The sequence below is a fragment of the Drosophila pseudoobscura genome, chromosome 2 (genome assembly GCF_009870125.1).
Source record: "Drosophila pseudoobscura strain MV-25-SWS-2005 chromosome 2, UCI_Dpse_MV25, whole genome shotgun sequence".
NCBI lineage: Eukaryota > Metazoa > Arthropoda > Insecta > Diptera > Drosophilidae > Drosophila > Drosophila pseudoobscura.
Window position 1 is genome coordinate 2,282,822 of NC_046679.1, and position 14,374 is coordinate 2,297,195.

Consider the following 14,374-nt stretch of genomic DNA (forward strand, 5'->3'; position numbering starts at 1 on the left):
TGTATATGAGAAATGTTTGCATACTTAGCGGCGCAGGAGCAAACACACACACAAACACGCACACAGTCGTAGGAAACGCCACGCCGGATGACGCCAAATGACAATGCATAAATAATTTATTAAATAACAGAAAACAGAAAAGAAAAGGAAAAAGAGAATCAAATAGAAGCGGAAGCAGCAGCAGAAGGAGGAGGAGGAGCAGAAGTAATCGCAACGAATGAAAGAAAGAAGAAATAAATTGAAATGAATATTTTTCAGAAGCAGATAAAACAATTTATATTCAAATGGCAGGCAGGAACAAGGGACGGGGACAGGGGACGGGGGAAAGGGACATATGTGAGACGGAGGGTAAGTGTGCTGCAAAAAATTATATATTCAATTACGGGAGGGGGAGGAAGAGACAGCAGGGAGGGGGAAGGGGTACCTCAGAGGAGCAAAAGAATTGGCGCAAGTAAAGCGCAACGTAATCGAAGGGCATAAAGAAACGGAAATGCGATTGCCGGCAATTTATTATGGCCTGCACTTTCCACTGGGGCAGCGTTCCTCACACAGATACAGCAGACACACACACACACACACACACATGCAGATGATGGTGGCTTATAATCCAAGGAAACCAAACGGATGCAAAAGCTCTCTAGCAATAATTTCATTTGCAAGCCAAAGGACAACACTCGACCATGTGTGACAGCCAAAGGGGTTGCTCCTGCTCTCTCTCTTTCTCTTACTCCCTTTCTCCCTTTCCCCTTGTGTATGTGTGTGTGTGTGTGTGCAAGTGGCAAAAAGCACTAAATGGTAATTTATTTTACTAATACAACAAAAGCCCTGCCAGAAGGAACGAGGGGCGGTGGCAAAAACGTTTTCGCAATCAAAAGAACAAATGAGTGACCCGAGGGCGGACCCAGGCCAGGCCAGCCACTTGACCCCCAACACCGAGTGGGGCCATAAGACTTTTGCCATGCAAATGCGATAAAGCTTAACAAAACACCACATTCTCATTCCCATTTCCCCTTTACACAGGAGGGGACCGGGACCGGGACCAGGACCAGGACACAGGAGCACATGAGCACATGGCTGGGCAGAATAAACAGTCGCTGTCAATGTATAGAAATTTATACAATTCAATAAATGGCATTTCTCCTTTCTTTGGCTGTACTTCTTCTACTAGCACTCCACTCCATTCCATTCCATTTCGATCTTTGCAATTGCAAACGGAAACGGAAATGGAGAAATGGACAGAACGCGAACCGAAGAACGAGTCAGGCAGGCAGGCAGGCATCTGCTGCATCTGCAAAAAGGGAAAGGAACGTAAAGGAAAAAGCCAATTTATAGACTCGGAACTCAAACGCGAAGGACTCGCTGCCCCCACGAGCAGAGGGCGAGGGCGAGGGCTGTATTAAAATCAATTAAGCAACAAAGCCCCCAACGATAAATGTCCTCGCCAGGGCGTTCAGGTGGGGCTGGTACTCACAGAAAAGTTAATAGGTTTGCCAGTTGCCAAAGACAGCTGCCAGGCGGCGTGTGGCAGGCGGCATGTGGCATGTGGCAGGCGGCAGGTGAGACACGACTCTACACGACACGACACCCCTTTGGCAGCACTAAGTGCTTGTGGATTGGCTTGTGTTTGGCAAATATTACATGAATAATTGAGAGTGCTGCTGCAGCAGGGAGAAAGTCGGAAATCAATGGGCAATGAACTATCTCGGGGGGGATCCTCTTCCACACCGTTATCACAGCCTAAGAAAAGCCCTGGCAAATTAAAAGAAAACAATAGCCGGGCGCCGGAAGTAAGCCAAGTGTGAAAAAGCCAGGGAAAATCCGCCATAGAATAGGCACACATCGTCGTGGAGCACCCTCGAAGGGCGCGCGCGTGATTATTTTCACAAAGGCAAAGGCAGGAAGTAAAAAATGAAAAAAATGAAAGAAAAAACAACAAAAACTAGCGAAGGAAAATCAAGGGAAGGGCGGGGTGGGGGCGGAGAAGTGCGCCTGGAAAAACCAATACGGACGACGTGCTTAAGTTGTTAAAAACTCCAAACAAAGAGGCAGCCTTTGAGGAGAGTCGCGCCAAGGGGACACCAAGGTGTGTGCGTGTGTGTGTGTGTGTGTGTGTGCAGAGCAAATAGCATTAAGTTGTCTGAGCCTCGAAAAAAACAACAACAAAATAAATAAAAACGTATAACAACAACGACAACGGCTTGAGGGAGAAAAACTTAGCTTGAAAATGAAGAAATAAAAATATAAAAGGAGGGACCGAAGCCTAAGATACCCTTCAAGGTCCCTCAGTAGCTGAAGAATTTCGAGCTACATTACAAAATATTATTACATTTTTATTAACTTCGTATACAAGAAACAAAAATATATAAAAAATTAAGAAAAATCGAAAATAAATAAATTAATATTTCAGTTTAAGTGCATTACAAATGGGTTTTACTTATCGCCCTAGGAATAAACACAAATTGAGTACTCAATAAAGTCGCATCTGGGGATCTGGAAGATATCTTGAAATAGTTATCCATGAAGAAGAAACTCCAGCAGGGAGTTTGGATATTAAGAGAGTCCCAAAGTTCTTCTTTCGTGGCAAACCGTCTAGGAAAATCCGTATACCCTTCAGCAAGGGGACCACGTACGAGTGCAAGTTGTAGGGTTGGCTGAGGACTTGGGCTCCATTGTCGTTGGGGCATATGCCTTATTTAGTTGTTGCTCTTGGAGCTTTATTGTTGTTGCCTAACTTTACGAGCCGCTTTACGGATTTGGCCAGACGTAAAAACTAAACAAAAGCCGATGTGCAGAGACAGAGGGGAGCAGGGACGGGCCCAACAGGGTGCAGAAAAAGACACACACACACACAGGGGGGAGAAGAAAAGAGCGAGAGAGACACACTCATAAATAGAGGGAAAAGAGAGAGAGAGACAAGCAAACAATTAGAAGGAGTTGGGAACAAAAGTACACACACACACAGACGCACACACACACGCACACATAAAGGACGCCTCGGATGCCTGGCTTTGAAAGGCGTCAAAGGCTCCAATCCTCCCGCCGCCCTTCAACAAAGGCACAAAAATTATGCGAAATAAAGTCCAAAAAAAAAGAAAAGCAAGAAAAAAGAGAGGAATAAAACAACATTCCGCCAACAGAAGCAGCAGCAGCTCCCCCGTCCACAGCTTTGATGGCCAAGAGCAAGCCCCGCTGAATGGGCCAAAGGCTCCACAGAGCGTGCCAGCACTTGGCGGAAGTAACGCGGCAGCCATTTTGAATGCACATGTGTACGTATGAGTGAGTTAGTGTTAGTGCTAGCGAGTGTTTGTGTGTGTTGGTGTGTGTGTGCGCCCCTTTTTGAACTTTGATTGCAGACAGCTTGAAGGTGACTTTTAAAGAGGACTTTCTGCCCTGCTGCCGGAGTGATTATGAAAATGTTCAACCAAATTATGGAAAATTCCACAAAATGCACGTCAGGCCACGCGCTGAACCCAGGGAGAAATGCCACAACCGACCGAGGGGCACTGCCGCATGTCCAGCATGTCGTACGAATAGCAAGATGGAAGATCTAAGCTTCTTCTTTTGGGCCTTGGCCCCAAAATAGACTTAATCAGGAAGCACTTCCGACTGGTTTCGATTTAATCAAGGCATTGGCATAATAATTATAGGCTTTGGGCCAATTGGCATTGCATTTAATTGAATGCCTTTAATTAGTGAATAATTATTAATGAAATAAAATGACTTTGTTATCGAATGTGACGCAGATTATGTTTTATTTACGACTATTAATAACAGAGAATTATAATTATTGGGTTATCAACAAGCCATTAAATGGAAACCCAAGCGAATGAACAAATTATTGAGTCATCGAATCATCGAAACAAATGCATGAATCAATGAAATATGGCATCCTATATTGGATATTGGATGCCACTTCATGATTAAGGAATCAAAATCAATGAAACCTTTGGCGGAAAAGGATCAAAAGATTATTAAGCCCCCGAAAATCAATTGGAAATATGTCAGAATTTAAAGCACTTTTAAGATAATTATTTCAGGCCAAGAATCAATCGAATTTTATACAGTTTTAATCCTCATTAAGGAGTGAGCTCCACTCCACTTCATTTGCCTTAACGGCTCACACATTTTGATGGATCTTTTGTCATTCATGTAATGGCAAAATTGTAGCCTAGACATTTGGCAAATGGCCGCCAGCCGTCTTTGAGCACAAAGTCCTGTCAAATGCACAAATAAACGGGATACTTCGAATGTCTAGGCAAATACACACTCGCAGATACAGATACGTATACGGATACGTATAGAAGACAAATGGAAGCTTCAAAGTGCTTTTGTCAGTGTTTAAATTGAGGCGACGTCGACCCTTTTGAGTGGGATTTGTGTTGCGTAATTTGGCCAACACTTTGAGAACCTCTGACATGTGTCGGCTTTCGAGGGTCAAACAGACCCCAAAAACCTTCAAAGCGTTACGCTTTAGGAGGACTGGCTTTAAGGTTGGGCCTTGTCCGGAATTTCGACTAATTAAGAGAGGGCCAAGACCCGTCTGGCTGGCCCCAGACTGCGGATGGTTGCATTTTCCTGCCTTCGTGGCCAAGAGTCGGCCGATAAGGCCGCAAAGCCACAGCAGAGCCGCCTCGGGCTTTGTGCCACGTTTATCGGCAGGAAGTTGCACATGGAAGCACCATCATCATGAACGAACGACGAACGACCAGCCATCCGGCCCCGGCTCCGGCCCCGGGTTCGGGCTCGGGTTCGCTTGTTTTTCGATGCTTGAGACACGGAAACTGTTTTAGGATCGGGCTGTGGCAAAAACAGGCATCAATGTCACGTTCAAAGTGTCGAGTTGTTGCACTAACAAGGTGTTTATGATTTAAAGCGCCATTCGCCCCAAGGACAGTCCACAATGGAGGAGGAGGACGCGCTGCTAGCTGGTAGCTGGCGGCCCGGGCAGACAAAAGGCATCCATGACATGTCATGTGCCTTGAAGTGCAAAAAATGCCAGTCCTGTGCAGTGCCCTCTCGAATGGCGTTTTTCGTAGGCGTTTCGCCCGAGGGTTGCTACCCCTTCTCCATTCCCACCTCCACATTCCATTCGCCACAAGAAAAATTGACATGTTGAAGTGCAGTTAGGCGGAAGTTGTCTATCTGCCCCCCCCCCAAAAAAAAAGAGTGTGGGCGTGACTAAATGCGGGTCGGCACGTGGGATGTGCGATAACGAAAAAGGAGCAGAGCGGAACGGAACGGAGCATAAAAAAGGGCTTATCTGTGTTCTTGGATTTTGATTTCGGTTCCTTTTTTGTGTGGGTGTGTGGGTGTTGCCATGACGTGGGCCATCTATCAAAATGTTTTCTCTTTTTTTTGCTGCCAGGTTGGCTTTTCCAAGGGGTGGGTAGGGGGGGGTTCATAAATTAGCCGCAGCAGAGTGCAGTGCACAGCCGATAAGTAGGCAACACATTTGAGTGTGCTCCGGGGGGGGTGGGGTCCGTGGAAAAGCGCAGCTCCAAGTGGGCTTCCCTCTGCGGAGTGTCAAGTGCCGTTTGCGCTGTCTGCGAAGGTTCTTCGGGGGCTTATCATTGTCAGGCGGGAGACGCGCCTTGAGCACGCGCCACAGAGTATCTGTGTGAGGGGAGTACTTACGTGTGTGCGAGTGTGTGTGTGCAGGCCATGTTGCAAATTAAAATCAAGACAGCAGCAAAGCCCCAGCTCGAATGATTGATGGCTGTTTTTCATCGCACAACTGCAAAAAGTTCAATGATTTATGCTTTTCCCCAGAATGCTGTTGTTGTTTCTGGCTAAATGATTGTTTTCCCCCCCCTCCTGGAGATCTCCTGGCTCACTCGCTACTTTGCACTTTTAATGTATTTCTTGACAAGTCATGTTCATAACTCAGTGTCCTGTAAAATTCACAGGAGAAGGAAGGAGAGCGGTAGGGACTTCCCCTTGAAACTTTCCACTGGATAAAGTTCGAAATCAAAGTTTTTGGCGCTGCTCGGTTTTTAGTAGTAGTTATTTTTGGGGCAGGACTTTGTGTTTTTGTTGTTGCTTTTGCCTTTGCTTTTTCGGTTTATTTCGTGCACAGAGACGCAAATCATTTGTCAAAATACTCGCAAAGAGCTGCTGCTGCTGCTGCTCCTCCCTCTCGATGGCTGTTTGCCGTTGACAAGCCAAAAGTTGTGCCAATTTGTATTAGAAACTTCGCTTGGGGCCAGGCCTGCGACCGTGCCGGACATGGACGCTGGCCAATGGACCGCCGACCAACGACCCACCTCCGACCAGGGACTGCTTGCCACTTTATGCTCCAAGAGAGCGCTCCGCTTTGCTCATCGCCAAAGTTCAGGTTGCGAGTGGAATATTTATCTTTGGAGTGTTTGCATTCGAGCGGCGGTGGTGCGTCGTACAGTGCGTGACGTCTCTATAAGACAGCGTGGGCTTCCACAATCGATGGACTCTAAACAGAGTTCGCAAATATTTGGGCTTCAAACGAAGCGACTTCAAACGAAGTTTAGAAGTCGATTAATCATCGTTTGCTATCGAACTGGCTGAGTTATCGGTCACAAATCGCATAAATTATCGTGTCAACTGCTGTTTTTAGATAGTTACTTGTAAAAGTGATGGATTTTCGATGGAATTCTATTACAAAACTTAGTTTTTCACTTAAAGGTCGATTAACAATCGAAAATTCGATTGTCACCACAGTTAATAACTAATCTAAATCACAAATCTTAGTTCTAGCTTACATCTTATAACTAATTCTACCAATTAAAACGTGTCAACATTATTTTCGGTAATTTTGTAATCGATTCGATAGCTATTTCGCTGATTATCAAGTGAATATCTTAATTAAACTGTAAGTGCAACAAAAACCGGATTAGCTTTAATTGGTAATCTCGAAAGATTCTTCTGGATGTCACGCACTGTAGATAGAGATTTGCAGTTTCATCACGACACGGCCATCTCCGATTCATTCGACCATTTATTCTGTTTGTTGGCCATTAATTCCGATTCTTGTGTGGCAGTTTCCAGCTGTCAAAGTTGTTTGTCAACTGCTGTTTGTCATAATGCCCGAAAGTTTGAAAGAAGCGCCGCACATCTGACAGATACTTCTCGCACTTGGTTGAGTGTAAATTGGTGTACTTCTGCCTTCGCTGCCTCTGCCTCTGCCTCCGATTTCCATTTTATGCCACTCGAAAATTTTCAAGTGCCACTGACACTCGGCACTCCTCTCTGCCTCTCCCCCGCACCCTCTCCCTCTCGCTCCACATGAAATTAGCGCCATGGAGCGTGGGGGGGCTCTTTTGATGAACTGCACTTTTCATCTCATCGCGGGCCGTGAAGACAGAAAGTGTTACCGAATTGTGACAGCGCAGCTGCGTCTCGGAAATGAATTTACAAAAAATGAACTCCACACCGGCTTGGGGCTGATTGAGGCAGCAGGGGACTACTGCTGCTCGTGGCACTTGGCTGTGGCTGTTGCACGAAAGTTTCGGCCAAAAAACAATTAATTAAACTAATGACTCGCTGGATTTGGGCACCGGGTTTATTAATTAAAGGGTTTTGCTGTTCGACGGGAGGCCACAAGGCCGCTACGATGAGGTTGCCAAAAGGTTCCATTACCTTTAAGAATTATTGGAAATTAAGTGGCATTTTCCTCTATTGATTCGAATGGAATTTTAATGTTCTTTAGTTACATTTTCTTTCGAGTTTTTTCCACAATATTCCTGGGATTTTGCGCATTGCTGGTTTATGTTAATTCAAGCAAAAAAGGCCTCAATTCTTGTTCTAAATTATGTAAATTGTGTGGAAGCAATACATATAATTCTCTCGGTAATTCCCATTTATCATTTGCTAAAAACAAATGCACAGTACGAGTGGAGGAGGTGGAGGCATGACTCTCATACATATCGGCCTATCTATAGAATTCTCTGAGACTGAAATACTAATTACTGGCACGAGAAGCAGTTTTGCTCAAATGACGCCGCTGTCAGGCGGCAGGGCAATTTGTATAAATTTTTATTTATTTATTTAATTTTCGTTTCGAGCTGATCTGTGGCTCTCGGGCATGCCATTCGAGTGTTCGATGAAGCAGGGACCTTGAGCTACTCAGGGCACCCCATCGCCCCACCCCTTTGGCCTGATTACGCCCACTCTTTCTGGGCCATAATTTCTCTCATTAATGCGAGGGCTGGCCCAGACCCAGCAGCAAAATGCAACCTAATACTGCTTTTGCGTGTGGCCAGCAAATCAGCCAGCAAGTCCTCCCCTCCGTCCGCTCGGGTCAAGACATTTTCCGTGCAATTTCCCCAGCTGTCTGTCTGTCAGTCAGTCAGTCACTCAGGCAGGGACTGACTCCCTACAAGGGCACGCAAGGGGCATGCATCGAGCGCCATGCAAATTGATCAAAGGCCACAATTTCTTGGCTCTAATCTGGCAGCCGGACGGGGGGCGGGGGGCGGCGGGCGGAGATGTTGTCAGCGGCTTGAATTTAATGACATGACCATAAAAATAGTTGCTGCAGCTTAACAATAAAATACCAAATAATTGTGGGCCATAAAAGTTAAGTTGTTAATTGTTTCGGCCACAATCCAGGCCTGGGCGGTACGGGGCGCCACATCGCGTGTCCTGTTTGCCGACACACATTTGCACACAGCAGGAGGAGCGGGAGGAGGGGGGAGGGGGGATAGGCAGCAGGAAGAAAGATGGCTTCGCTACCGAATGAATGGCTGTTGTTCTTGTTGTTTGGCACCCGCTGGCCAAGTTTTAACGAGCAGACGGCCGCCTGTCAATGCCCGGCCATATTTCACGGGAGCGGGGGCCCAAAAAAAGGAGGACCAACTACAACTGCTTTTGGGCCCGGCCAAAACAATGTTAAATAATTCATTTGGCGAAAGCTGAAAGTTTTGCGTGAGAATTTCGCCATATTACACGAAGGGGGGCCCCCTCCGACAGGGGGCCCCTCCGGCTGCGTGCTAAACCGGAAATGAAGGCCCGCTTAATTGCCCTGAAGTATGCAGGCAATCGTAGGCCTCGTCCTGCTCGTCCTGGCTGTTGCTGGACTAATCTATATACTTTGCTTTATTGTTGCTCGGCAGATAATAACTGAGCAACTGTCTGCGTTGGCGCACGGCTCAGGGCTGTCTCCCGCGTCCGTGGCGTCGTGGTGTCAATGAACCACGTTGGCAGAATAATTGCCAAGTCCTGTCAATGCCTATCGAACTTTATTTGGTTCTGTATTGGCGATGGACTGTCAGGGGGCGTGCCCCAGGGCGTACTTTGCCAAGTTCCTCAATAATTTAGGCATCGACACAGCACAGCAAAGGGTTACAGAAGTTCAAAATGTATACAGGATACAGAATACAGGATCTGACAATATTTACCATAACTTTCGTCGACTGCAGCATAGGGGGGAGTGGCGTCGTTGAAGCCGAACCCGGAACCATTGCCCATTTCCCCGGCCACGGGAACGGGCCCGGGCACGGCGTTGGCGAAGGACAGCGTGGTGGCCGGCACCTCTGGCGGCTGATCCTGCTGCTCGATGGAGGTGGGCGCTGTGGGCTGCTGCTGCTGCTCGTCGGGGTGGAGCTGGGAGGTGGTGCTGTGGGCGCTGGTGGTGGTCGATGCCAGGTTGAATTCAGTCTCAAGTGTTTCCCATCCGGAGCCGGTCTCGGCCTCAGCATTGACTAGATCGGCCAGATCACGGTTCGGGCTGCTGCTGCTGCTGTTGTTGGCCATCGGCGTTGGCGCCGTGAAGGGCGCCGGCGAGGAGGTGGTGGGCAGCGCCGTGGCACAGTGCTCCGCAATGCTGGCGAAGAGCATCAGCTTCAGTAGGGCTCGCAGCAGGGCGTGCTGGGGGCGTGGCATGGCGATTCGTTGTTGGAAGTCGGAGTTGAAGATGGTTTCTGTTGGGGTTTGCCCCTCTTTGATTCTCACTCGTTTTTGATTCACTTTGTGCGTGCTTTCGCTTTGTTTTGGAGAGCTTTTTGTGCGTTCTCGTCCCACCGTGCAGCAGGACTGAAAGTCTTTTGATTTTCTCTCGTTTTGCTTACAACATTTTGTGCGTTTGTTTTGTTTTTGTTGTCTGTATTTTGTGCAGTTTTTTACTTAATTTTACGATCGAGATTCACTCTAAATACTATATTTAAATGATTTCCATTTTGGCACTAAAAAATACTAGTTTAAATTAACGAATGCGGAAGAGGCGGAGAGCAAAAGCTAAGCGAAGCTTATCTTTGTTCTTCTTTCTTCGATGATTCGCTGGCTGCTGCTGCTTCTGTTGCCGTTGTTGTTGTTGCGCCTCGCCCCATAATGTAATAATAATTGTTGCTTTGGTGTAAAACATTTTTCAAATCTGCCGAACCTTAAAAAAGAGAATACCTTCGACCCGAACCGGAATCTGAGTCCGTCCAGGCCTCTCCCCACGAAGAGGGTATTGGTTAGACGTTTGCCAGCCAGAGAAACGAAGCTTAAGAGAGAGAGAAATATCTAAAGAGAAGCCCAGCAAAACTCTTCTGTCTTCTGTTAGGGTATCAAATGCCTCGACTTTGAGGGCAAACTTTTTCTTTGGTTTTATTTATTTTATTTTTATTTATGTATGATAATTTATTGCATTTTTTCAATACTCTTCTTCGGTTTCGCCCCATTGTTTTTCATGCCCTGTTCTCGTTTTGTTTCTCTTTTTGTGTGTGTGTTCTTTTGCCGCTTTTGTTTATCGCATTTTCTTCACACTTTTCTGCGCTTTATTGTTTTTGTATGGCACTCTCTCCCACTCTCCCGAACGGAACCATGAAGAGAGTTCAACGGGGTTCATCCGCAGGCAGTAAGGGAGAGCAAGCAAGACAGAGACAGAGACACAGCGAGAGGGAGAGCGAGAGAGGGGCGCTTGCAGAAGATGCAGGCGCATTAAAAATACACTCGCGAGCATAAGTATGTACCCCTTCCCTACCCTACCCTACCCACAGGCATGCCTTCATACACACACACAAGCGTAACGAGTATATGTGTGCTTGTATGTATAAATAAGTAAATCTTTGCCATATACAATATGAAGAGAGCTCGCCAACAAATTGGCAATGCCCACAAACGGCTGGCCGACGACATGTGTGCGCCAGCTGCAGCCTGGAATGGGATGGGGCTGGCATTGGGGCTGGGAGGAGGGGCAGCGAACAAAAAATCACGTATAATAAATGATTGGGCGTAAAGATTAGGCCAGAGGCGATCAACTGAATGCGCTGTAGCGAAAAACTTTAGAAAAAGTGCTAAATATAAATGGGGACGGGACTCTGATCGAATTAAGCGATTCCGATCTAAACGAATACCAAAGGCCTTCAGATCTAAGTGACAGTGGGAGAGGAAGAGAAAACTAAGGCTGTTTCGAGTAATGGAAGATTTCAGACTCAAGTTTTTATGTGTTGTCAGCACTTATAACAGTTTTTGAAGTTTTAATTACTGAAACACAGTAAGTAACAATTTGATCATTTACCGATAGCTTTACCCCTCTGTAATGCCTCCAAATATGAGGCGTAATCGATTGCGATCTATGTTCTAAATACTCGGGACCTACATATCGTCACACCGGATCAGTGAAACATTCCAGCAGCGAATTCTTGTTGATTACTCTTTGTTCTCCCCTTGTTATCCATCTCGTTCTGCCGCACGCACGCACACACACCTCAAACAATTGCAGTGCACAATGGAAATGGAGAAGAATGGGAGAGCGCGGGGCAGAGGAGAGGCAGGAAAGGAACTGGACAAAGTGCAAATTACAGGGAGCTCGTGCTGATTCATTCAGAATTAGCCTCGGCACGCTATGCTCTTTCTCTATCCCCATCTCCCTTCCTCTCACTCGGAGAGTGTTAAGTGCTGCGCTGCGCTGCTCTTGTTTGGCCAGGCAAAACCGCAACCGCAGTCGCAGCCGCAGTCGGCGTTGCATCAGCGGCAGCGGTGCTAATTAGCAGCTCATCAAATTGCCGCATGCAAAAAGTGAGCCAAAGAGCGAACGCCGAAGAGAGTAAGAGAGAGAGATTATTCTTGGGTGTAGTGTTGGATATAAAAACGGAGTTAGAAGAAGTGGAGGGGGGAAGTGCAATCATAAAAAGAAAGGAAGAATAGTTTCGGGTGCCGATTCTTTTGATACCCTTGAAGAACAATCGATCATATTTATGGGATGTACTCCCCCATACATATATTTATGTAAATAGCGGTTAGACGGTTCCAACGGAACAGCCAACTATTATTATAATTCGCCTACTCGCAACATTTGTGCCTAGCAATGATACCCTCTGCCAGGGTATACAAATATTATTGAATTCGAAGAGAAAGACAGATAAGGGAGTCACGGAGATGGTCAAGGAAGAGAAGAACGGCACTATAAAACGAAATTGGAAAACGGGTTCACTGTGTGGGGGGGCCTGTGGAAATTGGCCAATCAAGCGACAATTGTTGGCCATTTGTGGTCGTAAGTACTTAATAACGGTAAACGGGTCAGCGGGTCTGTCGAGTGGACAGCTCTGATTAGCATACGCCAACGACTGCTGACCCCTCCCTCCCCCGGGAACAGACCCCTGCGGCTATTAAAATGAACTGACAGATAATTGAAAATCAAAAAAATAGAAAAGAAAGAGGGGGAGGGAGAGGGGGAGGGCGGGAAGGAAGAGCTCTAAACAGAAATCAATTGGAAGAAGGCAAATTGCCTGACAACTGCAGACCAAAAAGCAATGGGAGACGGCCTCCTCGGATATTGTCTGTGGCTGTATGGTTGAGTGTGTGCATTGTACAGCTATCACTCCCCGTACACATGCCGGGCTACACTCACAGAAAAAGATTGTGCTTAAGTGTGGAATTCTGGGGGAAAAGTGCGTCTCTGGAACCTATTTTTCTGAGTGCAGGAAGGTATGAATATCCATCAAAAATAACCTTTATTTGCCTTCTAGACCTTATGTAGATAGTCTAGAGTGGCTCGTGACAGCATGGGGCCCATACCTGGGATAATCTTCATTATTCAGAGCCCATTCAGTGGGCATAATAGACGATTCGTCTGTGCCACTGATAAAAAGTGAAAATGTTCAAAGTTCGAGTGGAGTGGAGTGAAGCTAGCTGTCAATAGAAGAATAGATTGTTGGGCTGCCGGAAGAACGGCGTGGGTCTTTTATCCGACAACGGAAGTAGGGCTTAGAACAGTTACTCGTTGGCTCAAGAGAGAGATATTTTATACATACATATGTATGTCTTATGGGGAAACCAAGAAAGATACACAAATGTGAACGCTTTTATATTGAAAGGGAAAGGGAATGTGTGAGACTATACAAAGTTTATTATTACAGACAGTTCTCAGATCCATAAACCATCTCGTGGGCATTTATGTTGCTATTTACTGTAAAACGGAGTTTCTCTGCCCGAGAAAGAGTACATTACGTGCCATTAACATTGGGTCTTTGAGAAAGTACTCGTATGCGTGCATGGCACTCGTCTAAACAAATAGTCCGGTCCGCCCCTAGAGCTTTCAGTGCACATTTTCAGATACCTCTCCCTTACGAACATCTAATTTCCCTGCTCTGGAGAATTTTATAGCTTCCTGGAAGGCCTCTCGTGCAGCAGAGCACACGCCACCTACCGTAGCCGCAGTCTAAACAAACTCCGAGCGAGCCCCTGCTCCCCTACTGCCCCATAATGAGCGTGAGATTCTCTGATAACCCACATCCGAGGGGGCGGCCGTCCGCCACTTGGGCTCCCGGTTTGTTTATCCGACCGGGCCCCCAATCGGCTCTTATGAATGGCCCACATTGTGCGGCGTGAAATAAAATCACTTGTTTGTTTATTCGGCCAACACTTGGAGTGCCGTTAATTTGTAAGCCAAATAGACGAGAGGGACCCACTGCAGCAGCGGCTGGCGAACAGAGCAGAACAGGGCCCGAAAATAATGACAGTCATGGCTAAGGTCAGTGCACTGGGACTCTGGGATGTATTACGCTACATGCGCATGCACCGCAAAAGCAGCACGAGGGAGGACCAGGGAGGACCAGGGAGGACCAGGGAACCAGGACCTAGGAGCCCTGCGAAAAATCAATAGAGCCGGGCCCCAGTGCACGTGCTACGGATGGGATGCTACAGTCTGGCCTGCCGTAACAGTGGGGCGGACGGGAGGGGGCTGACGGCTCAATTCGCTGCAGAAAAGCCGAGCCGAGACCCAGCCCCAAAATTTGCGGCCGGGAATTGTGTCACTTAACTGTCGGCGAATTGCGCAGCCCATGATTTTGTTTGTGGTTTCTCTGTATTATTTGGCGACTCGTCATCCGGTGGTTCATCTGTGGGGCATATGGATCCGCGGATCCCCACTTCTGCTCAAAATGTGCTAAATTATTTACATAATTTACGTTGTAAATAA

At 46.9% G+C, this 14,374-nt stretch overlaps 1 protein-coding gene across 5 annotated transcripts in view; it reads right to left on the bottom strand.

Moving 5' to 3' along the window:
- The window catches only part of Ptp99A (Protein tyrosine phosphatase 99A), a 114,643-nt gene that overhangs the window by 14,184 nt on the left and 86,085 nt on the right, over positions 1-14,374 (bottom strand). For 2 of the 5 annotated variants that reach the window (XM_033377022.1, XM_033377024.1), the window contains exon 2: positions 9,372-10,154. The exons of the other annotated variants lie outside the window; for them this stretch is intronic. In XM_033377022.1, the coding sequence (XP_033232913.1) occupies positions 9,372-9,855 (484 nt within the window). In that variant the 5' untranslated portion in view covers positions 9,856-10,154. The remainder of the gene's footprint in view (positions 1-9,371; positions 10,155-14,374) is intronic. 5 annotated transcript variants of the gene reach the window in all.